Below are 24,709 nucleotides of genomic sequence, written 5' to 3' on the forward strand. Positions count from 1 at the left end.
GCATTCAAAATAATTGTTGAGCTGGAGAGATGGGTCAGTGGTTAAGTTGCTTGCCTGAAAAACTAACAACCTGGGTTCGTTCCCCAATACTCATATGTGGTGGTTTTATTCAGGTGTCTCCCATAAACTCAGGTATTCTGAATGGTAGGTCCCCAGCTGATGGAGATTTTGAAATTAATGTCTCCTGGAGACAGTGTATTGTTGGGGGCAGGCTTATGGGTGTTATAGCCAGTGTTTGACACACTCTCCTTTGCTATTGTCCTCCTTATGTTGGCCAGGGGGTGATGTCCACACTCTGCTCATGCCATCGTTTCCCCCTGACATCATGGAACTTCCCCTCAAGCCTGTAAGCCAAAATAAACCTTTTTTTCCCCCACAAGATGCTCTTGGTCGGATGATTTCTGCTAGCAATGCAAATCTGACAGCAACACCATGTAGGCCAGATTCACAAAGTGACACATGCATTTGGAGTTTCTTTGCAGTGGCTGGAGACCCTGGCTTGCCCATACTTTTCCTCTCCCTCTTTCTCTCTCTCTCTAGCTAGGACCTCAATGATGCCCCAGAAGGAGACCAAGTTCTCCCTAGGTGAGTGTCCCGCTAACACGGTAGAAAATCACATTTGGGGATGTGATCTCATACGGCCTTTGACACAGTCTCTTAGGTTCAAACGAGTTACAAGGTTAACCAGAGTAGAGGAGAGACTACTTTCTGTCAGGCCTGACCAGGTGGACCAGGGCAGCTATATCAGTAAACCCATTGTGCCCTTTCACACTGCTTTCCTTTCTCACCCTGATTCTTCCAGCCCTGCCTCCTCTGGACTGGCCTCTTCCAGTCTCAGGGCTCCCCTGGGCCCACTCACTTGTTCTTTTATTTCTTTCTTCTTTCAAAAACATTTTTATTCATTTATTTGAGAGAGAGAGAGAACAAAAAAAAGAAAAGATTCAGATAGAAAGAGAATGGGCAAACCAGGACCTATGGATGATACACATGAACTCTAGACACATGCACCACCTGGTGCATCTGGCTTGTGTGGTTCCTGGGGATTTAAACCAGGTCCTTAGGCTTTGCAGGCAAGTGCCTTAACTTCTAAGCCATCATTCCAGCTCCCTTGTGCTCTTTCTATGGCTTGTGGCCTATTCTAGGACCTGATCTATCACATGCCTGTCAAGCAGCTATATCCTGGATTAATTTTGAGGTGTGGCTCTGGGATAGGCAATAGATAAGAGGATATCTTTTTTTTGGGGGGGGTAGGGTCTTACTCTAGACCAGGATGTGTGCCAATTTTTGAGACATCACAAATATCTGTGATGTAGCTGTCCCATTGACTGTCAGTGAAAACGTATTTAGACCAAGAAATTTTATACCCATACTAACTGACCCACTGAGGAGCTATGGACAATCCTGACCCAGCCCACCATTTTCCCCCTTTCTCCTTGAAGGTACTGTTTGGTCTGCTTTCTGTCTACAGATGGCCCTTAGCTCCCACCAAAGAAGAAGAACTGAAAAGGCCACCTGCCCATGGACACCTCTGCTCTGTGTGAAGACAGAGTGCAGGAAAGATACCCTTCAAGAGTGAGTGACCAGGTCATTGAGGGAAATGGGGCCCCATTGCTTTGGAAAGGATCTAGGGCAGGGATGAAGGTCTCTGAGAGTTTCTCTGCTGGAGACATGCTAAATAATTTCTCTTCATTTATTAAAAATATTTTATTTAAGCCGGGTGTGGTGGCATACACTTTTAATCCCAGCACTCGGGAGGCAGAGGTAGGAGGAGCGCCATGAGTTCCAGGCCACCCTGAAACTACGTAGTGAGTTCCAGGTCAGCCTGAGCTAGAGGGAAACCCTACCTCTAAAAACCAAAACAATAAAAATTAAAAAATTATTTATTTACTTATTTGAGAGAAATAGAGGCAGAGAGAGAGAGAAAGAATGGGCACACCAGGGCTTCTAGTCACCGCAAACAAACTCCAGACACATGTGCCACCTTGTGCATCTGGCTTATGTGTACTAGAAAATAGAACCTGAGTCCTTAGGCTTTGCAAGCACCCTAATGGCTATCTCTCCAGTCCAAGAATTTCTTTTTCAATGTCTGAGAAGGAAGCAGGGGATGGTCAGGATTTGTTCAGATTTTTTTTTTTTTTTTTTTTTTTTTGGCAGGGGAGGAGGGATGTTGGACGATCTTGTATTTTCCAAGTTGCTGCAGAATTCCCAGGCCCAAGTGATCCTCCTGCCTCAGCCTCTTGAGTAGCTGGGACCACTATGCCCACCATTGTGTGGTGCTTTGATGCAGTGCACTTTGGGAACTAACGTCTGTGGTCTGTGGCTCCACAGGCATTACTCATCACTTGAGCTATTCCAGCTTGGGAGTGTTGAAGAAAGTTCAGTGTCAGCCCAAGTCACACATCCTATGTCATGGTTTTCTTCCTTCAGCAGCTGAATCCTGGTTTTGTGGAGAATACTGGAGTTTTCTCATACTGTTGTAAGAAAGATAAACTGGATCTAACCAACAGAAATCTGTCTCCCCAAATCTCTAGAGGCCTAAAGTTGGAGAGGAGGTATGACCGGGTTGCTTCTCACTGAACCCTGAGGGAGATGGTCCCAGCCTCTGTGCTGGCTTCTGGGGGCTGCTGGCCAACCTTGACACTCCTTACTTTCTAGAAGCATCACCCCAGGCTTTGTCTTCCTCTTTCTGTGAACGTTACCCTATGCCTGAGCCTGCCTTGGTGTGCACATTTCCCTGTGAAGACGTTAAGTCATGTTGGGTTGAGAGCCACCCTGAGCACTCATTTGATTTGATGTGCTCCGAAAGACCCAGTCTCCAATAAGGTGGCATTCTGAGGGCAGGGGGTGACAACTTCCAGGGAAGAGGTGCTATTTAACCCTAACGGATTGCAATTTCCCACTGCCTATGCTCTTCATAGGAGGCCTGCACCTGTTTCTGCACTTAAAGTGGCTCAAGTTTAAATTACCCTCCTCAAGGGCTGTGAAGATTGCCCAGTGATTAAAGCCACTTGCTTCCAAAGTATCCACGTAAAGCCAAATGCTCAAAGTGGTGCTGTGTTTGGAGTTCATTTGCAGTGGCAGGAGACCCTGACCTGCCCATACTTACACACACTCTCTCTCTAATAAATTTTTAAAAATTAAAAAAATAAGCCAGGCACAGTGGCACATGCCTTCAATCCTAGCACTCAGGAGGCAGAGGTAGGAAGATTGCTATGAATTAGAGGACAGCCTGAGACTACATAGTGAATTCCAGGTCAGCCTGGGCTAGAGGAGACCCTGCCTTGAAAAACAAAACAAAACTAAAACTAACTAAACAAATTATCTCCTTTGGGACAGGGCAGCCAAAAGATGAGTTGTATTCTCTTCAATGAGCAGGAAGGGACAGTCCCGGCTAAAGTCATTAGTAAGTTACTTTAAGTAAAGTAAAAGAGACACAGGTCAACACCCTTCCCCACTTTCTATAATCCTTCCTTTTATCTGCAAATGATGCCAAGGGCTGGGGCAGCCACCTTGAACCATAAGGAAAGCTGGGCATGGAAATGCAGAAAGAGGGAAAGAGAGCACCGGGCGGGCCTGGTGGTACACGCGTTTAATCCCAGCACTTGGGAAGTCAAGGCCACCCTGAGACTACCGAGTGAATTCCACGTTAACCTGGGCTAGAGCAAGACCCTACCTCAAAAAAACAAAAAAGGAAAAAGAAAGAAAGAGGAAGAAAAGATGGAAAGAAAGCAGATGCAGGTATTTTATGTTGCTCTTGAGATTCTCAACAACTGAACCTGGAGCCTCCCTCCCTGGGACTTCTTGTTTGGTGAGATGGTACATGGTGAGATGGTGGGTTCTCCTTGTGGCTCAAACCAACATGAAGCATCTACAAGCGTTCGGATCTCCTGTTAGGAAGCAATGTGGAAATGGCCAGACTGACTTACCTGCACCCACCACCTAGGAACACCTAGGTGTGTGTGTGTTTTGGGGGGCTAGAGGGACTGGGGACTGAGCCCTGAGGACAAGAAGAGAGCTCTCTTGCCTTCAAGTTTGGGAGCTGGGAGGAGGGAAAGCTGGCTGGTTTTCTTCTCCTCTGGCCTCTTGGTGGTTCCAACACCCTCCACAGGGTGGCACTCTGTGGGTACAGGTCCCATTGAGGCTTCAGCTCGTTGGGGGTTTTCCTCCCTTCTATTCCCAGTCCCAGCATGCTAGCTCCTAGCTGAAGCTGTGATATTTTCTGTTCATTTTCTCCACTGCACTGTCTGCTTTCTGTAGCTGGGTGATACAGGGCACAAAATGCTAAACAATAAAAATTAAAAAAAAAAAAAAACAAAAACAGGAAGGTTTTGTGTGTGCCTGATCTGTCTGTCTTGTATAATTGCTTTGCCCGATGGGAGCTGCAGGTTGATGTCACCAAAAAAAGGTGGTAGGGTGCTGCCCTCAGAGGCCCCTGCCCCACTGTGCCCTGTACGCGCAGCCCACGGATGTATCCCTTAAGAGAATCGGACACATAGACAGACACCTCTCTCTGTGCCTATAGGTCTTGTTCTTGCCCTGGGCCCTGTCAGTTCACAACCTTGGACCAGCTTGCCTAAGTCCAGCTACTTTCTCTGAGCTGTTTGTGATGTTTCTGTTCTCTGGTCATTGTGGTAGTAACCTATGCGACCACAGTCTGGATGACAGAACACATCATAGCACAGACCTGAGGCTTGGCCTCCCTCTGACCTTGAGCTGCTTAAGAATGGAGACTTCCTGAGCTCAGTGGTTAAAGGCTCTTGCTTGCAAAGCCTGACAGCCCAGGGTTCAATTCCCCAAAACCCATGTAAAACCAGATGTGTATAAGAATGGAGACTTCCTTGGGCCCAACAACTTCTTGGGCCCTAGCATAGAAGCAATCACAGATGGTAAAATGGAGACCAGAGTCTCAGATCCTGTCACACTCCCCTCCCTACTGCTTCACAGGGCCCAAGGCCCATGTGCCTCTGTTCCTAGCAGCCTCAGTACAGACCCCTGTGGGTGGTCTTGGCTGTGGCCTGGGCAGGAAATGGCACTCATACTGCCTCCAGGAAAAGCACACACCTTCCAGAGGCCTTAGTTGTGCAAGGACCATCCGGCGTACAGTTCCCTGCCGCAGAAGGAAGAAGAGAGCTTGCTGGCTCTGGGGCTTCCCAGAGGTGGGGCCCCATGAGGGTGCGGCTCCAGCAAAAATGGGACAGTGGCAAAATCCAGCAGAGGTGCTCTGACTTGTGGGAGTTGTCAGGCATTTTGGAGAAAATAAAAGCAAACGGCTGTTTTCTTGAATGTTAGGTCCTGCTAGTCCCCAGGAACTTGTCCCTAGGGGCAGCCACTGAGGGTGCCCCTGGCCTAGCATGTAGCATGTCCCTTACACACAAAAGGTGCTCAACAGACATGTCCTGAATGAACAATTCATACACAATCCAAGGATGACTACTCAAATCCTTTCATTCCTAACTCTAGAGCACACATGAGAAATTCCTGTGAGCCAGTTGCCTACACAGTAACCAGAAGTGACAGATTTTAACAGACTTTTTTCAAGGCAGCCCCAATTTTTTTTTTTTTTTTTGAGGTAGAGGTGCCTTAATTAAAGGCATGCACCACCACCACGCCCGGCTTCCCTGCGACCCCAATAGGGTCTCACTCTATCCTAGGCTGACTTGGAATTCACTATGGAGATTCAGTGTGGCCTCAACTCATGGTGATCCTCCTGCCTCTGCCTCTGGATGCTGGGATTAAAGGCATGTGCCACCACTCCCAGCTTGGTTTTGTTTTGAGACAGGATCTTAGTATGTAGCTCAGGCTGGCCCAATAAATTGAGACCCTCTTGCCTCAGCCTCAAGAGTGCTGAGATCACAGGTGACATGCACGCACCATGACACCCAGCAGATGAGCCCCAGTTTTAAGCTAAGAATATGAAATGTTTTGTGTTTTTCTTTTTTCTTTTTTTTTTTCTTTTGTGGGCCAGGCTTAAGGGTAGGAACTGGATTTATGAAGAGAAGTAAGGCTGAAGAGATGTCTCAATGGTTAAAGGCACTTGCTTGCAAAGCTTGATGGCTCGAGTTGAATTTCCCAGCACCTACATAAAGTTGGATATACAAAGTGGCACATGCATCTGAGTTCATTTGCTGTGGCATGAGGCCCTGGCATGTTCATTACCCACCCCTCCCCACTTATTCTCTCTGCTTGCAAATAAGTAAACGAAAAAAAAAATTTCTTGAAGAGAAGGAGATCGTGGTTCTGACTTCAGAGCAGAAGTGGAGGGCAGGGATAGGAAGGATGAGGTAGAAAGTCAAAGTTGCCCACCTTGTATTCTAGGGTGGGATATCAGGGGCAGGGATGAGAGGGTGACACGGTGGAGTTCAATGGATGGGTCCTGGTGCCAGGCGGGGATGTTCAAACTTTGTTGACAAAAGGCCAGTAGTGATTGAGGGCAGGCAGTCAGTTCTCAAATTTGCTGTCCTGCCATTGGCCATGTTAAGTGCCTGTCTGAATGCCAGCTTAGCCCATACTCTCACCAACACTCTTTTTGTTTTTTTTCGAAGTAGGGTTTCACTAGTCCAGGCTGACCTGGAATTCACTATGTAGTTTCAGGGTGGCCTTGAATCACCTCTGCCTCTCAAGTGCTGGGATTAAAGGTGTGGCCATCACGCCCGGCTCTCACCAACACTCTTGATTTCAACCCACCAACAAGGCAAGGAAGTTAAGCATTGCTGGGCACCCTCGTGCCATCAAAATGAACCTCTGGACAGAAGCTACTTCTCTGTTATGTTCTATGTGGTTCCTGACCTAGAGCTTTGTGGGCTCCAGTCCTGGCCTAGTCTCTATCTTTGAGCCGCTGCCTGGTCTTTCCCAGCAAGCCTGGCCAAGGCTGGGGTGAGGTACAGCAGTGATGTGGCCATGATGTAACCACAGTATTTCTAAAACAAACATCCTGCATCTTTCACACACGCATGGGAGTCTTGCTTCCAAGAGAGCCTTTGGAGGAATGCCACTTCTCTGATGATGCCACCATTGCTCAGAGCAAGGAGGGCCTCCCTGGAAGCTGCCTTCCCTGCCTTGGGCACATTATTCAGATTATCAGCATAGGTGGCACACTTTCAGCCTTGGAGGGAAGATTAGATATTTGGAAACACCCAATATGATTCCAGGGCAAGGCTAGCGTCCTGGTGAGTGACTGAGCAACAGAACACTATTTTTGGCCAAACATCTAAATGTGACTAGTGTGTCCTGTGACTAGGTCCCACTACCCAGGCATCCTGAGTAATGGCAGCTTTGCCAGGAAAGATACTAACTTTATGTGGCCAGATATGAATTCACTTCAGAGTCAATCCCTCCATGCTTTGGGGAGAAATTTGGTGAGGCAAAATACAATCTTGTACCCTTGTAAGCAGGACATGGACTCATTTTCCAGAAAGCTTTCAGTCTCAAATTGGCCAATATCAACTAGATACCTATGTGGTTGCTGAAAACTGTCTTATTTTTCAAATTTTTATTTATTTGAAAGAGAGAGAGAAAGAATGAGTGTGCCAGGGCCTCTAGCTATTGCAGATGAACTCCAGATGCATGCACCACCTTGTGCATCTGGCTTTTGTGGGTCCTGGGAAATTGAACCTGGGTCCTTTGACTTTGCAGGCAAGCTTCTTAACCACTAAGCCCCAGCCTACAACTGTCTTTTTTTTTTTTTTTCTGTTTTGCTTTTTGAAGTAGGATCTCACTCAGGCTGATCTGGAATTCACTATGTAGTCCCAAGGTGGCTGCGAACTCATGGTGATCCTCCTACCTGTCTCCTGAGTGCTGGGATTAAAGGCATGTGCCACCACACCCAGCCTATCAGAACTGTCTTTTTATGTTATTTAATTCTCTCTAATAAGGATGATGCCATAAATTTGTTACTACATACATTTATAAATCCTTTAATGTAAACAAGAAACAAATGTCACCTTTATCAGATGTGTCTTGGTTTCTGGTTTAGCATATGTATACAGGACCTTATTTGTAAAAGAGATCAGAGGTTCTTAGAACCTCAGTTTATATGGACTTGAGTTTTCATTTGTCCCAACCACCCATTTCTAGATAGGGCCCTCGCACTCCAAGGAGGGGAGTGAGGCCCAGTGCTTCATCATGAATATGAGGCGCTGAGTCCAGGATCGAGCAGGTGGGATCGCTGAGGCTCAGAGTAGCTGATCTAATGTGGTCATGATGCTTTCAGTCACCTCCTTTAAAACTTCTGCACCGAACACAAACATGTGACCCTACATTAGGGCCACATCTAGGTGTCGGGCATTACTCATTTTACAAGGTGCTGTCTAATTCTTTTGCATTGTTAGTTATTGAACCCAGGACCTTCCATGCTAGCCAAGTGCTTTTTCCTCTGAGCTGCATCACAATCCTTATTGTTTTCCTCTCAAGGAAAATGGGAAGGGAGTGGATAGAGCCCAGTGAAAATACATCGACAATAATGTTGCGTGTTTGACTAAGGTTGGGTTTAGTCACTGCCAGTCTTGTCTTCTAGAATACAGGTTAGTAGTTGAGTTTTATGACTCAGTTCCCAGATGCCTCCAAACCTGCTACAGGGGCCTCTCCTAGCCAGAGCCTGTCCAAAGGCAGCCATCAGGGTTGGCACCCAGGAAGTGGGCCCCTCCTTCCCTTGCTTCTGTCCCCACCCTGTTGGCCAGCTGGGTTATGGTGCAAGGCTTGTCCTCCCCAGGGGAAAGTGCAATGTGTAGGTTGGAGCTGTTGGTGTATCTGGGTGGGTGTGACAAGGCAGGAGTAGCTCATGTGTGTGATGGTTAAGCCAGCTGAGTTTCCTGACCAAGTCTTAGTCTCTCTCTCCCAGTTAGTTAATGCTTCTAGCTCTAAGGCAGAAGGCCCATCCTATCATATCACCCCAACCTTCCTTCTGCACCAGCTGCCATGAGACTGCACACAGGAAACAGTTTTCCCCTTTCTGAGGGAGCTATATAACAGGCAGAGTTTGAAATGAATGGAAGTACAGTCAGGGAGTTGAGTACCATGGAAGAAGGAAAATGAAATGCATTCTCACATAGAGGGGCACAAGTACTTTGACATCAGACTTAAAGATGCCCCATGAGGTGCCTCATGTTCTCTGGATGAGTTCATTGACTTGTGAATAGACAGAGAAAGCAAGATGGAGAGAGAATAAATGGGGTCTCTCCAGGGCCTCATGCTCCAGACCCATGCACCACTTTGTGTATCTGACTTTACTGGGGAATTGAACTTGGGCCAACCCTGGTGCCTTTAAGTGCAGAAGCACCTCCCCAGCCCTCTGGATAGGTTCTGATGGCTTTTTCCTTGGGGAAGAAGGGCACTCATTAAGGGTGAAAACTACATCCCATGGCTTTTGTCCATTTAGTACCCAGTGACTGCCCCAGAACTCTGTAAAGATGCAGGATGCCCAAGAGAAAAGTGTATACTGCCCATCACATCTTTTACATATGAACACACTTGATTACACTGCTTTTCCTGCTCTTGCTCCTACACAAGGCACACTTGCTCTGGGAAAAGGTGGGTCATTTGTGCCCTTAGGCCCACATTCCCTCAGAAAATACTCAGACTATGCTCCAGGTCTGGCCACATTTTTCAAAATTTCACAGGATTTTGTGGCCGTATAGTTTCTTTGGAATCTGAGACTAGAGAGAAGGGCAGTGACTCATCCAAGAATGCAAACTGGGGGTTGGAGAGACGGCTTAGTGATTAAAGTGCTTACCTACAAAGCCACAGGACCCAGGTTCAATTCCCCAGGACCCACGTAAGCCAGATATACAAGGTGGCATATGCATCTGGAGTTTGTGTGCAGTGGCTGGAGACCCTGGCACACCCATTCTCTCTCTCTCAAATCAATAAATACAAAATACAAAATAAAATATTAAATTTTTTTTTATTTTTTTAAAATTTTTATTAGCATTTTCCATGATTATAAAAAAATATCCCATGGTAATTCCCTCCCTCCCCCCACCACACTTTCCCCTTTGTAAAAAAAATTTTTTTAAAGGAATGCAAGTTGGAAGGAGAGCTAAATCAGTCTCTCCAGGGCCCCCTGCAACAAAACTGATGGCCAGGTTACACCTTCTTTCTTTGGTTTTCCCCAAAGTATATTATTTATTTATTTGCAAAAGAAACCCCAGGTGTATGTGCCATTTGCGCATACAGCTTTACACGGGTACTGAGAAATTGAACACAGGCTGGCAAATTTTGCAAGCAACCACCTTTAATTGCTGAGTCATCTTCCCAGTCCCCTTCCCCCCCCATCCCCCCCCACCCCCCCTCCCCCCCAGGTAGGGTCTCACTCTAACCCAGGCTGACCTGGAATTCATTCTGTAGGCCCACGCTAGCCTGAAGTCAGGGAGGCCTCATGAGTGCTCCCACACTTTTTTCCTCCATTTTTATTAACATTTTCCATGATTATAAAAAGTATCCCATAGTAATACCCTTCCTCCCCCACCCCACACTTTTTTTAAATATATATTTTCCTTCTGATACCTTCCCCCTCACCCACGTTTTCAATCTTTGTATGTGTATGTGTGTGTGTTTAAGTACAGGCACACTGATGCCTATAGGGGGAGGTCAGCTTTATTTATGGGTTCTGGGAATCAGAATTCAGTATGTCAGGCTAGCATTTGAAGCGTTTTTACCCAGAGCATCTCCCCAGTCTCACACTTTCTTGTTTTTGAGACTGGCCTTGAACTTCTCAATCCCCAGTGATTCCAGGCCTACACTGCCACACCTGAAAGCCTTATCCTCACACAAGCCTTAGGGTGGGGCTTGTCCTATCAGGTGAATTTGTCTTCAAAGAAATGAGTGGTAAAAATGAAAGAAAAGTCTCAAATGTTAAAAAACAAAACATTTTTTTGTTTGTTTGTTTTTTGAGGTAAGGTCTCATTCTAGCTCAGGTTGACCTGGAATTCACTATGTAGTCTCAGGCTGGCCTCCAACTCATGGCGATCCTCCTATCTCAGCCTCCAGAGTGCTGGGATTAAAGGTGTGCGCCACCACGCCCGGTTTAAAAATTTTTTTTATTTACTTGAGAGAGAGAGAAGGAGATCCAGGGAGGGTGGGAGGCACAGAGAGGGAAGGGGGGGGGGTGGTGGAGAGCGCCAGGGCTTCCTGTCACTGCAAACACCAGACACTTGCACCACTTTTGCGCATCTGGTTTTTCGTGGGTTCCGGGGAAATGGAACCCAGGCGGGCAGGGTTTACGAAGCAAGTACCTTTCACGGCCGAGCCATTTCCATTTCCCTAGACCTCAAATTTTTGTCTTCATTGAAAGGCCTGAACGATAAAAATGACTGAAAACTGTCTCAAATTCCTTCAAACTTTAGTCCCCTCTTGGGGTGGATAGCGCGGGTCTGAGTGGCCCAATCCAGTCCCCGAAGACACTGCCCTCGGACGGATCTCGAGTTTGTTGTAGTCTTTGCCATATAAATTCACTGTCCACACACTTTCATGTGGCGACTTCCATGACTCCGAGTGCCGCATGGGGTCACCCTGAAAGACCGGTTTACTAATGCGCTCCATCCAAGATTGGAGGGCAGAGGGTGCTTTGGGACGCCATCATCCCCGGCCTCCCCTAACACCTTCACGCAGGTATGTTTCCCGCCACCGCTGCCGGCCACCTGGTGTTACACCTGGTGTTACGATGGCAAAGTGACCTGCAGTCCCCTCGCCTGCAGTGCGCCCGGGGGCGTCCACGTGACGGCTCACGGCTCATCGGGCTTCGGTACACAACCGCGATCCGTTTCTCCGCTGAGTGAAAGAAACAGTTTTGCTTGGCTCGGATGCCGAAATCCAACGACGTTCAAGCCCAGACGCGGCAACTCGCGGGTGGCACGGCGCGCGTGCGCGTGTTGGCTCCGGGTCGCGGCCGGCCCGGCCTGAGGCATACTGCGCGTGCGCAGACCTGCGCAGGGCGTGGCGGGGCGCGAGGCCGGGCGGGGCGCTCGGGGCGGGGAGGCCGGGGCGCAGGCGGGCGGGCACGCGCGGACGCTCGTCTGCACTGACGTTTCCGGGCCCGCGCCCCCTCCCTCCCCACCTCCCTCACCGCTCCCGGCGCTCTTGGGCCGGGGTTGGCGGTCGCCGAGCCCCAGCCCCTCCCCCCCCACGACACCCCGGCCGGAACCGATTGCGGCTGGTTTGAGCTGGTGCGTCTCCATGACGACGCGCACAGCGTATAAGTAGCGGCGCTGCGCGCCGTCGGGCTTTGTCAGTCGCTCGCGGCCGTCACCGTCCCCACCGCTACCGCCGCCGGTCGCCCTCAGCCAGCAGCTCGGCGCCACCTCGGGCCGGCTGGCGTCTCCGGCAGGCGGGAGCGAGGCGGCTGACGGGCGCGGCGGCGGGCGGCCGAGCGCTCCTCAGGCTCTGGCGCGAGCACGGGCGGCATGTCCATGGGGCCGGCCCGCGGCGCCCCGGCCTGGTGAGGTAAGACGAGCGGTGACCAGGAGGCTCGGCCACGTGTCCCCGGCGGCCCCGGACCGACCGGCTGGCCGGCCCTGCGCCCGCTTTCACGGCCGCCGGGAACGGGACACGTGGTCGCGCAACCCTCCAGGGAGGGCCCGCCCGGGACCGGCTGCGGTGGCGAGCGGCCTCGGGTCCGGCGTCCTGCTCCTCGGGAAGGAGCGGCTGCCACTGACCCGCGGCCGCTCGCCGCCGAGGCCGCTGCGGCGTCTTGCTCGCTTCTCCCGGGCCTGGGCTCGGAGGGCCTTGGCTAGATCCGCCCGGTTCCCCCAGACCACGTCAGCGGCGGGTTCCCGGGTCGGGCGCCGGCCGGAAGGCGTTGCGGACGCCGGTTCGAGCCTCCTCCCGCCGCTTCCCTGGGCGCCCGGGTGGCAGGTCCGCGGCAGGTGCAGGGCAGATTGCCCGCCGGTACGGAGCTCGAGATGGAGACGCCGGGAATTTCCTTTTTAAAATTTGATTTTTTTTTCTTTTTTAGTTTTGCCATGTGTACAGAGTAGACAGCCCTGGTGACCCCGATGTGGAAATTGCTAGACCTGAAAGTCCAGGAGTCCCTGTTGATAATTTTTTTATTTTTAATTTTTACCTGACCGGCCATGTCTCGAGAGTTGTTTGTTTAAGGACTCTTAGAATGACTTAGTGATTTAAGAAAAAAGCCTGACTCGACCGGCTCACATGTAGGAGCCAGCTTAGAGGTTTTCAAAAGAAAAAAAATGAAAAGAGGTTGGTTGTGTTGGTTGAAAATCCTGAATAATTGAAAATGTGGGGAGCAGGACTTGACCAGGAATGTCTGGTGAACACAAAGAATGTGGTGGCTTACTTTATTCAAACCAAAGATCGGATAGAATTTGACTTGTGGAATTGTTTTTGTTTGCATTGGCTCATACCTCTTCCACTGTTACCATCGTGCTGTAATTGTCACTGTTTAAAGCTTCTCTAAACCCAGGACCAAAAGGTGTTAGTAACATTATTTCAGATAAATTACTCAGGCAAAGCTTTAGAAGACACAGAAAAGCAAAATAGTAAATAGTAACCTATTTCAAAGAAGCAAAGCTTTTCAGGTTTAGTCTGAAGGTTGCCTCAAAAACATTGAACAAGACTTTAAATAATTAGTTACTGCTTGAGCATCTATGTTTCACGCTTACAGGCAAAAACGAGTTTGCTGGTTCTGATCTCTGACCTTTTCCTTGGGGTGATTTAGATGGCATATGATGTTGACAGTGCCAGAAAAGTCACATTAGGTTGAGGTTTAAAAGCAAGTTTTACCATGCATGGGTTTGGATTTATGGCAGGCCTGTCTCCCTGGGGCTCTCATACATAGTGTTTTATGCCAAAGCAAACTGTATTCCTGAACCATTGCCTGGCTTCTCCCTGTAGGCTGCTGGCACTGAAGTGGTCTGCCCTGAGGAAAAGAAGAAAATTCTTACCTTGTAGAACATTTATTCATTTTGGTTTTTTGAAGCAGGGGCTCACTCTAGCCCGTGGCTATCCTATCTCAGCCTTCCAAGTGCTAGAATTTTAAAGTTTTAAATGGTAGAATCAGTAATTCTAAGAACTCACTTGCCAGTGTCACATTTCATGAAAGCCTAGAACATTAGTTTTTAATGCTAACAGCATAATCTTGCTTATTTTACATAAGGTTAGCCAGAAGTTCGGTAGGGTATGGTTGTTGTCCATAACCAAGTCTGTGGCAGAACCTCTGAAGATAGCTGGAATACCCAGATTGCTAATTTGGTAGGGAGCACTGATTGATGAACACTGACTTCTGATAAAATAACAGCAACTATATATTATAGTAGAGTTGTAGGTCAGTGTAAAAAAATACATGCCTAGTTGATCCAGTGTAGAAGTTATTTACTCCTGAAATTCTTAGGAAATTATGATCACTCACTAAATTGTGTGTGCAAGATACTTTCATGATGCATCCGAGTCACTAAATGATCCTGTATAAGTTGTAGAGGAAGTAAGAAATGGCAAGGTATCTATAGATAGGTCTGCAAAGAGCTGGGACAACACTAAGTAAAGACTGGCATTGTTAGATGGATCCCTATTAGTGCACTGTGTGCAGACAGCTGCTGAAACCCACATTCTATTTGTGGGAGTGGGGAAGGATTTTTTGAGTGTGTGTGTTTGTGGGGGGGGGTTAACCCATATGTAATCTGATGTCCTCAGATACTGCAGAGGCTTGTGGGATCTGGAATAGTTGAGAGTTTCATACCATTGAGTGGTATGTCTTTGGCTTCTTTTGAGTAGGGTCTTGCTGTATAGGAAGGCTGGCCTGGAATTCACTATTGTAGTCTCAGGCTGTCTTCAAATTCACAGCTATCTGATCCTCCTGCCTCTGTCTCTCAAGTGCTGGGAGTAAAGGCATGTGCCATCATACCTGGCAAAACTTAGTTAACAGAGATATGGAAGAATAGTTCCCAAATTAGAGTATAATGCTTGGTACATCTAAAATAATAAGCAATTAAGATTTTTCCATTTTAGAACTCACTAAATATCAAAGTTATACCATTAACAATATGCTGATATTTTGGCACTTAAAATAGCCTTGTTTGGCTGGGTGTGGTGGTACACACTTTCAATCCCAACACTCCAGTGGGATCACTAGCTGAGTGATCTTTTCTTGAGGACTTTATTCTCTGCTTACTGTGGTATACTATTTCATAATGCCTGACCTTTTAACTGAGTAATTCGTATGTTTCTATTCTCTAGAGCATTTCCACTGCTGCTCCAAGGACACAAAGTTTGAAATTCCCAGATAATTACCTTTGAGAAGCTGGAAATAATTTCCTTAACTCCATCTCTTAGTTTCCATGTAAGTATTCATCTTAATGATTCTCAGTGATTGCAGGCTCACCTTGATAAGCACAGTGCTAAGGATTCTGAGTGAATTTGTTCACTGTCACTTGCACTTGTATTTCAGAGGCACATTGAGAAACCATGAACAACTTTAATAAGGAAGAGATTGACTGCCACATCCTTGATGAAGGCTTTACTGCCAAGGACATTCTGGACCAAAAAATTAATGAAGTTTCTTCTTCTGTAAGTATGTGAGGCTCATGTTGTTAGTGGAGCTCTGAGAGTGCTTGCCTAGTGCTAGTGGAGTCCTAGAAAGGAAACAGTAGTGCATGAATGTCCTGCTAGGTAGGGAATTTAGAATTTAATTAGCCACCAGTAGGAGAAGAATCTGGTGAGTGCCAGAAAAGAATAGAAGCATGCCACAGGACTGCTAAGAGTTACTTGTGTTCACTCTCATTTCAGGATGATAAGGATGCTTTTTATGTTGCGGACCTTGGAGACATTCTAAAGAAACATCTAAGGTGGTTAAAAGCTCTTCCTCGTGTCACTCCCTTTTATGCAGTCAAATGTAATGATAGCAGAGCCATAGTGAACACCCTAGCTGCCATTGGGACAGGATTCGACTGTGCAAGCAAGGTGAGCCACAGCAGCACAGTATGGAAGAGATAAATATAAAACGCCTTGTTTTAACTCTTCGCCATAGGATGAGGAACACATTTGCATTGTCCTTGTGCTCTTGTTTATTGAATTTGTTTTATATATATAACACAACGCTGTTCTTTTTCAGACTGAAATACAGTTGGTGCAGAGTCTTGGGGTACCTCCAGAGAGGATTATCTATGCAAATCCCTGTAAACAAGTGTCTCAAATTAAGTATGCTGCCAGTAGTGGAGTCCAGATGATGACTTTTGATAGTGAAGTTGAGTTGATGAAAGTCGCCAGAGTGCACCCAAAGGCAAAGTGAGTTTATCTGGGCATTTGATGTTGATTCTTGCCAAGCAGTCTTAAATTTCCACTTAGATTTTTGTGCCTTTGTGGGAAATAGGTTAAACCCTTGGTTAGGTAATACAACTTACTAGTTGGGCATGGTGTCACACACCTTTAGTCCCAGCACTCGGGGCTGAAGTGGAAAATCTTTGTGAGTTCATGACCAGCCTGGACTACTTAGTTCCAGGTTAGCTTGGGCTAGAGTAAGAATCTGCCCCGGAGGAAATAAGTAAAACTCTTAGCCAGGCATGGTGGTGCACACCTTTACTCCCAGCACTTGGGAGGCAGAGGTAGGCAGACCCTACCTGCAAAACAAAACAAAAAACCCTTCATAAAACCAGAGCCAGTGTTTAGGGCAAGATTCTCTTTACCTGTCATGAGATTTGATGCAGTTTTCTTAATTCTAGGTTGGTTTTGAGAATTGCCACTGATGATTCCAAAGCAGTCTGTCGCCTCAGTGTTAAATTTGGTGCCACACTCAAAATCAGCAGACTTCTCTTGGAACGGGCAAAAGAGCTAAATATTGATGTCATTGGTGTCAGGTGAGATCTTGCTGGCATAGTTACAGGCTAAGACATTGAGCTATGCTAGTTTTATAGCATTTCCCTACTACTTGAGAACTACTAAGAAATGACATCATGTTTCCTTTTTAATCTCAGCTTCCATGTAGGGAGTGGCTGTACGGATCCTGAGACGTTTGTTCAAGCAGTATCTGATGCCCGTTGTGTCTTCGACATGGGAGTGAGTATATGTGACCCATTAGTGACAACCACTCTTAACTCTTCCTTCCTATTAAATAGATGTTTGTGTGTGTGTGTGTTTTTTGAGGTAGGGTTTCACTCTAGCCCAGGCTGACCTGGAATTCACTATGTAGTTTCACGGTGGCTTCGAACTCACGGCAAACTCAAGATCCTCCTACTTCTGCCTCCCTAGTCCTGGGATTAAAGGTGTGCGCCACCACACCCTGCTGAACAGATTTGCTTTCAGTATTTGTTACGAATTTGGCAGTTTGACTTCTTTTCTTTTCATCTAGGCTGAGATTGGTTTCAGCATGTATCTGCTTGATATTGGTGGTGGTTTTCCTGGATCTGAGGATGTGAAGCTTAAATTTGAAGAGGTAATTTATAACAAAAATAACATATTTTGGCAAGTTTCTTTTGCCTTTTGGGAACAGTACAGAATCTAGATGTGTTAAACCTAAAACAACTTTTTTTTTTTTTTTTTTTTTTGTGTGTAGTCTCACTCTGGCCTAGGCAGACCTGGAATTCACTATGCAGTCTCAGGGTGGTCTAGAACTCATGGTGATCCTCCTACCTCTGCCTCCTGAGTGGTGGGATTAAAGGCGTGCACCACCACGCCTGGCTTATTTTTTGTTTTTTTGAGGTGTAGGATCTCACTCTAGCCCAGGCTGGCCTTGAAATCATAGCAATCCTTCTACCTTAGCCTCCTGAGTCAGCTGGGATTAAAGGTGTGCGTACCACACCTGGCCATTTCAATGTTGCTTTTGAGACAGTCTGACTGTGTAGTCTGTACTGTCCTTGAACTCTTCCTTCCTCAGCCTTCCTGTGCTGAGATTACAAAGGTGTGCCAGCAGGCTTGGCTTCTCATACAACATATTAAAATGTTCAGTCCCTTTTGAAGTAAAAGTTTTTTTTGTTTTTTTTTTTTAATTTTGGGTGGGGAGAGGGAGAGAATGGGCATGCCAGGGCCTCTAGCCATTGCAAAAAAACTCCAGACACATGTGCCACCTTGTGCATCTGGTTTACGTGGGTACTCCATCTCCATCCCTGAAGTGAAGCTTTTGTGTGGTGCTTAACTATATATTGATCTTATTTGTTACATTATGTGTGGGAGGCAGAATATAAGGACTTTTATCTTATTGGTATGTATTTGCTAAACAAAATTATTTTGGCACCTTGACTGATAACTCACTTGGCAGTAACATTTTGTATCATTATTTGATAAAAATCCTACTCAATGTCTTTTAAAATGATTTTATTAGAAATTTTAGTATATGAACATACTTGTAAGTTGGTCATATTCCCATTTTGTTACTCTTGTGTTCATTTTCCTCCCTTTCACTGAAGGCCCTCCTCAGTTGGGGTATCTACCTTAAGATAAGAGAGGTTTCCAGAGAGGAATGAAAGTGGAACTGTAGGGTATGCCACTTAGTTTCCAGGGAGATGTTTATTTTGCTTGTTACTTGGTGACAAACCTGATGTGGGATCTTAGGCTGCCATCATGTTCTGTTACACATGGGACTGTGATCTTTCTCCTCTCTGTGAATTATGCATCATGAGTGACTGTTTGTTCCCTCTCACTATTAAGATCACCAGTGTGATCAACCCAGCGCTGGATAAGTACTTTCCATCAGACTGTGGTGTGAGAATCATAGCAGAGCCGGGCAGATACTACGTTGCATCAGCTTTCACGCTTGCAGTCAATATCATTGCCAAAAAAATTGTGCTGAAGGAGCAGACTGGCTCCGATGGTATGTATGATGATCAGGTTTAGTCATTACAGGAATTGGTGCAAGTTGATCCAGAAAGTGGTAATTAAGGTCAATCTGTCTTTTTTTTTTTTTTTTTTTTTTAGATGAAGATGAATTGAATGAGCAAACCTATATGTATTACGTGAATGATGGAGTATACGGATCATTTAATTGCATCCTTTATGATCATGCACATGTGAAGCCCTTGCTACAGAAGAGACCCAAACCAGATGAGAAGTATTACTCCTCCAGCATTTGGGGACCAACATGTGATGGCCTTGATCGGATCGTTGAACGCTATAACCTTCCTGAAATGCATGTGGGTGATTGGATGCTCTTTGAAAACATGGGTGCATACACTGTTGCTGCTGCTTCTACTTTCAATGGATTCCAGAGGCCTACTATTTATTATGTGATGTCACGACCAATGTGGTGAGTCAGATAATGTTTGTGGTTCTACCAAGCATAGGCACCTGGGTTGAGGATGTAGCTCAGTGGCAGAGCATTTGCTTACCATGAGTTAAAGTCCTGGCCCCTATCTTTGGCACCACCAAAAAGGAAGGAAGGAAAAAAAATCCAGGTGTAGTGACATATGCCTGTAGTCTCAGCATTTGGGAGGCTGAGCCAGGAGGGTCTGGGTTCAAAGTCATCTTTATTACATAATATTATTACACTGTGGTACATAGTAGTATGTTTGAGTCCTGCCTGAGCTACATGATACCCTGTTTAAATATGACAAAAAAAGGGACACCTTGAATTTGTTTAGCTCTTGTCTAGGTGAGTAAGAGATTTTTTTTTTTTACCATGAATTAAATGTGGACGAACAGAAAGAAATTCTCCAGCAGTACTCACCTGTGTTGTCTCAGGTTTTCCGAAGAATAGCTTTAGAACTAAGAACAATTAGGTTTCTGTGTAAGTTGAATCATTAAAATAACTAGTCAGACTACTCTATGTGACCTGTGGTTTCATTGTTTCCTGAAGTGCTTGTTTTAGGAACACACTGGTATAGTAACCAAGGAATTACTCTAAGTAAAGAATTCTCTTAGGACAGTGCCCAGTTAGGAGTGATTTGGGTTTTGAATATGCCACTTCTTTGTCTCTCAGGCAACTCATGAAGCAAGTTCAGAAGCACGGCTTCCCGCCTGAAGTGGAGGAGCAGGATGTCAGCACTCTGCCCATGTCTTGTGCTCAGGAGAGTGGGATGGACCGTCACCCGGCAGCCTGTGCTTCCACTAGTATCAATGTGTAGATACCATTCTTGTAGCTCTTAACTGCGAGTGTAGCTTGAATTAAGGGATTTGGGGGGTCCACTTAACTTAATGACTGCTAGTTTTGAAATGTCTTTGTACGAGTAGGGCTGGCACAGATGCAGCAGTGTGGAAGGCTAGGCAATGGGGTCACACTTATCTGTGTTCCTATGGAAACTATTTGAATATTTGTTTTATATGGATTTTTATTCACTTTTCAAACATACTAAAGTGTGCCCCTCAGCTGCTGAGCAAGCATTTGTAGCTTGTACAATGGCAGAATGGGCCCAAAGCTTAGTGTTGTGACCCATTTTGAAAATAAAGTATCTTGAAATAATTGGGTTTGGGAAATGTTTGTCAGCATACCCATTCCACACAGTACATACATCCCACATAGCTGTTGTGGTTTCACAAGTAGTGCATCTAGCCCACACCACAGTAAAAGGAAAAGATGGATGGGCCAAGGCCACATCCTCTGTATATAGTGTCAGTCAGTTTGCTTGGCCTATCGTGAGTGTCTGCAGTTGGCTGTGAAGTCAAAGGCCCAAGGCCTGTTACTGAGGAATGCCATATGCTTACCTGACTTGTTGTGGCCTGGCTAGTGCTCAAGGAAGACACATGAGACCCTTTGAACCTTGCCTACAGACACCATGGGCATGTCTTCTTACCTTAGCTCTACCTACATCACATTACCTCGTTACAAGTTAAAAATAACATGCAGCACTTGGTAGTCAACATCTGTAATAAATTCAGTAACGGCAATTACTGTTGCAGATTTTTACCTTATCTGACCTTGACCAGTGACCCTGTGTGTATTTAAGCATTACATCCCTCCCCAGTCCCAGAAGATTGGCAGGTTCTTGTACTATTTAACCTCCAAAATGATCTTACTGATATAGCTGCAGGCCTGTAATCCTAGCACTTGAGTAGCTGAAGCCAATGTGAGCTACTTCACAAGACTCTGCCTCAAAACAATCAGCAAAAATCCTGTCATAGTAAGGTCAGTCAGTGTGAGCATTTTGGAGTCTTTGTCAGTCTCCTTAAAGGGACACAGACAAGCTAGTAAGAGATTAATAAGAGGGGAAGGCTGTAGTTCTGCCTTGGGAGGTAAGCCGTTCACTCCTGTCCCAAAGCCCTCCAGTTAGTACTCTGAGTGCACCTCCAAGTCACGAGAGACTTCTGCTCTCCAAAGCCAATTTGACTTTCCAGCCTGTTCAGCTAGATTAACCTTTGGCTTGCTTGTTATCAGTTGCCTCTCTTCCTGGACCCAGGATTATGGCTTGGGTTGCTAAAACATGAACTTGGGAGCCCAAGAGACGATAGATGGGTGGTGGCTGGAGTGGAGACGAGCAAGGGGTGATGGGAGTGGGTGGGAAGAAATGTCCTAGCTAACAGGCCACTGTGCGTCCTGTGTCTTGCAAGTAGTTCTGGTGAGATAATTTCAAGCTACCCAGGTCCTCAGGGCCTGGGGCTCACTACTAAGACACTTAAAAGGAATTGCAGTGAGTAGGGAAACAAGTTTTCTCAGAATGCGGCAGGTTTGCAGAGAACCTCAGACAATTAGGTAAAGCATGGGTGAGTGGGTAAAAGTGCTTGCTGAGCAAGAATGAGGACCTGAGTTCCATCCCCAGCACTCAGGTATGGGCATGCTCATAACTGACCCCAGCACCAATGTGGGTGGGGGTGGGATTGCTTGTGGTCAGCATAAACAAAACCGCTGGCCTCCACAAATGTGCATATGTACATATGCATGCACCCCATACCTCGCACTGCACACACAAGCACAGTCAAGTGCCTAGCATTGGGGAATGGTGAAGAAAGTCGACTTATAGTCAGTCCTGCGTCCCTCATGCTATAGCTGGGCTTAGGCTGGAGGGTCCTTCTTAGCCCTTGGGTGTGGGAGTGAATAAGGGAACTTGGTCAAAGAGGCCAGAAACTGGTAGCACCAGATGCTGTCCTCCAGGAAGCTCTAGTTTGTAGGCAGGTATCTAATGTAAAGATGGTGTTGTCTAGGGTACACCTAAGGTTGAAAGCAAGTGCAGCCTCTGGAGAGTGTCAGTGGCCATTTCTTCCTGGGGGTGCTAATCTTACAGGCCCCAAGAAGAGGAGTCACTGGTGGTCAAGGGGCAGGAGTATAAGCAGATGTGCAGTAGAGTCACTTAGGGAGCTGCTTGCAAAGATGATTGGGCTTGGAGCAAGGTCCGGATGGGCAGGAAACATTTGAACTCAAAAGCCAGGAGTCATGGGTGAACCAATGGAAAGTGGGTGAACATGAACACAACGGTATGTGTTTAGTAGTTTGATTTATGTATGTTGTGTCCATGTGTATGTAGATGCAGTGCCCTGTGCGTTAGAGGTCAGGAGAGATTGTCAGTGTCCCCCACCATTACTCATCCACTTGTTTCCTTGAGACAGAATCTCTTACTAGAGCTTGCTGATTTTCTGCAAGCCCCAGTGATTCACAGGTTTCTGCTCCCCACAGCAGGACTGGTGCTACAGATATGTGTAACCATGTCCAGCTATTTGTGTGGATTCTGAAGAATTGAACTTATTGGTCTCAGGACCTCCTGTGCTCTTAAATGCTGAGCCGTTTTTCCAGTTCCACTTCACTGCTTTTTGAGACAGAATCTCCATTTGTAACCCTAGCTGACCCAGAACTCATGTAAACCAGGCTGCTGTAGAGTTTTAGCAGTCCTGCTTCTTCCTGAATGCTGGAATTACAGATGCACACCACCACATCTGGCTTAAGGACAACTTTCTAGCTATGAAAGTTCCAACCTCAGAAGAAATGGGCATCTTTCCTATCAGGCTGATAAGATAAAGGGCTCCTCTTGCACCTCTAGAGTACTTAAGTGCCCGACATGCACAAGGCCCTGGGTTCCATCTCTAGTTCCCTAGCACTGGTGGACACTCATGCTCATTATATACAGGTGGGACATGAAAGCATTGGTCTCTTTGGAGGGAATATAGCAATGCTACTCACATAATGTTTGACCTAGCACTTACAAAAATTCCCAAATACTTGTTTGGTTGTCTTTTTTTTCTCCTGTTATTTTTTTTCCTCCCTCCTTCTTCATAGAGATAGCCTAGCTAGTTAGGTCTGGACCTGGCTTTGAAAGCAGAGTTTTCTGCCTCAGTCTCCCAAGCGAGTGCTAGGATTACAAAAAGCTGGTTGTGCTGTCACACCAAGCTTCCTGAAACACGAGACAACTTATTGTGGCTTTGTAACTATGTATTTGCAAGAGGGTGCTGATGGATGGGATGGGATACACAGCTACTTAAGGAATGAGGTGGGTCTGCATCTGCATATGCCTTTATGGAAGTTTGAATAAAGTGAAAACAGCAACATGAGCTACTAAAATTTGTGTAAGAAGCACAAACAAACACCAAACCCCACCAAACTTTTTTTTTTTTTTTTTTTTTTTTTGGCTTTTTGTGGCAGGGTTTCACTAGTGAAGGCTGACCTGGAATTCACTATATAAGTCTGAGGATGGCTTTGAACTCATCTTCATCCCCCTACCTGTGCCTTGAGTGCCAGGACTAAAGGCCACCACACCCGGCCTCATGCAAATAATTTAAATGCACATAAATAATAAGTTAAAAAGAGAAGTGTCCCAAGTAGCCTTGGTATCTGGAGGTGGGGGTGGAGAGCAAGTGGAGGCCTCTGACCTCTCCCACCATATCCCACTTTGTACGTGGGCTTCAAGCTAGGATGCCTTGTGAAGGCTTTGCCCGGCTCTCCCAGCTGCTTTTACAGATAGGTGAACCCCAGAAAGGCCAGCGATTCCCTAGGCAAGCCAGTGAATTAAGACAAGGACCTGGGAGCAAACAGGTCCCTGTGTCACCAGCTACTTTCTAAAGAACAAGAACCATGACTGAGGCTTGGGGAGATAGCTGAGTGTTAAATATGTCTGTCCAGGTTCAGTTCTCAGCCACCCACACAGAGCTGGACAGGCATTTGCAGCAGCAAGAGTCTGGTGCGTCCATCCATATGCATTATGTACGCATCTATAGGAACACACCATGACTAGGAGTCTTTCCTTGTTCCCTGTCCAAGTGGCAGCAGGCAGGGCAACCCACAGTCCCTGCGGCCCTGGAACTCAGCCCCGGTTGGCAGCTAGAACTTCATTCTTGCCAAAGATTGAGTTTGGAGCTGGACCAACGAAGGTGAGCCCAGGCTCCACCTTTGCTAGACACAGGGACCCTCCTCACCTACCTGGCAGGATCTAAAGATGGGGCCTGTGGAGCCCAGAATTTAGCACAGGGTGCCAACACCTCAACAATTCTTGCTGCTGGGGGAAGGTGATCTTCTCCATGCTCACTGCTGGTTTTAGATGGGTAGGGTGACCAGATATGCTTAGCCTGACCAGGGGCTTCTGAAGTGGAGCCTGCTGGGCCTTCATTTCATCATGGGCAGCTGAGGTGCTATTCTGTCTGGGAGAAGGCAGAGGAAGATGGGGGCCAGAGTCTGGGCAGGAAGATGCTTCTACTAGGTGTAACCAGTAACTGCAGGGTCAGTTCTGGCTTGACAAGTAGGATGATCACATTTAGAAAAATAAATATGTGACGTCCCATGGTACCTGTGTAAGCTAGTAAACTGAAACATTGTGGTCTCTTTGAAAGTCAGTCACATTTAACTAGAGTGGCTATGTTTTATCAAAACCCTATAGAGGGACTCTTAGTTATGGACACCAAGAACTTGGCTCCAGCCTCT

At 46.6% G+C, this 24,709-nt stretch overlaps 2 protein-coding genes and 1 non-coding gene across 3 annotated transcripts in view; 2 read left to right on the plus strand and 1 right to left on the minus strand.

Annotated features, from left to right (window-relative positions):
• The window catches only part of LOC123460701 (myotubularin-related protein 11-like), a 109,592-nt gene extending 97,422 nt beyond the window's left edge, over window positions 1–12,170 (minus strand). Inside the window, 1 exon segment of the mRNA XM_045149174.1 lies at window positions 11,742–12,170. Coding sequence (XP_045005109.1) covers window positions 11,742–12,170 — 429 coding nt within the window.
• Window positions 12,171–12,298: 128 nt separating this feature from the next.
• On the plus strand, window positions 12,299–20,332 carry Odc1 (ornithine decarboxylase 1). The gene is made up of 11 exons (XM_045151022.1): window positions 12,299–12,435; window positions 15,184–15,286; window positions 15,395–15,513; window positions 15,733–15,906; window positions 16,058–16,230; window positions 16,665–16,799; window positions 16,917–16,998; window positions 17,291–17,374; window positions 18,586–18,748; window positions 18,853–19,180; window positions 19,853–20,332. Exons 3-11 carry the CDS (start codon window positions 15,412–15,414, stop codon window positions 19,995–19,997), a joined length of 1,386 nt encoding a protein of 461 aa, XP_045006957.1. The 5' UTR covers window positions 12,299–12,435; window positions 15,184–15,286; window positions 15,395–15,411; the 3' UTR covers window positions 19,998–20,332.
• LOC123461309 lies at window positions 13,738–13,875 on the plus strand. The gene has a single exon (XR_006637598.1). It is a non-coding gene; the product is annotated as a small nucleolar RNA SNORA42/SNORA80 family (small nucleolar RNA).
• Window positions 20,333–24,709: the final 4,377 nt, after the last annotated feature.

This window comes from Jaculus jaculus, chromosome 5, assembly GCF_020740685.1.
Source record: "Jaculus jaculus isolate mJacJac1 chromosome 5, mJacJac1.mat.Y.cur, whole genome shotgun sequence".
NCBI classification, from domain to species: Eukaryota; Metazoa; Chordata; class Mammalia; order Rodentia; family Dipodidae; genus Jaculus; species Jaculus jaculus.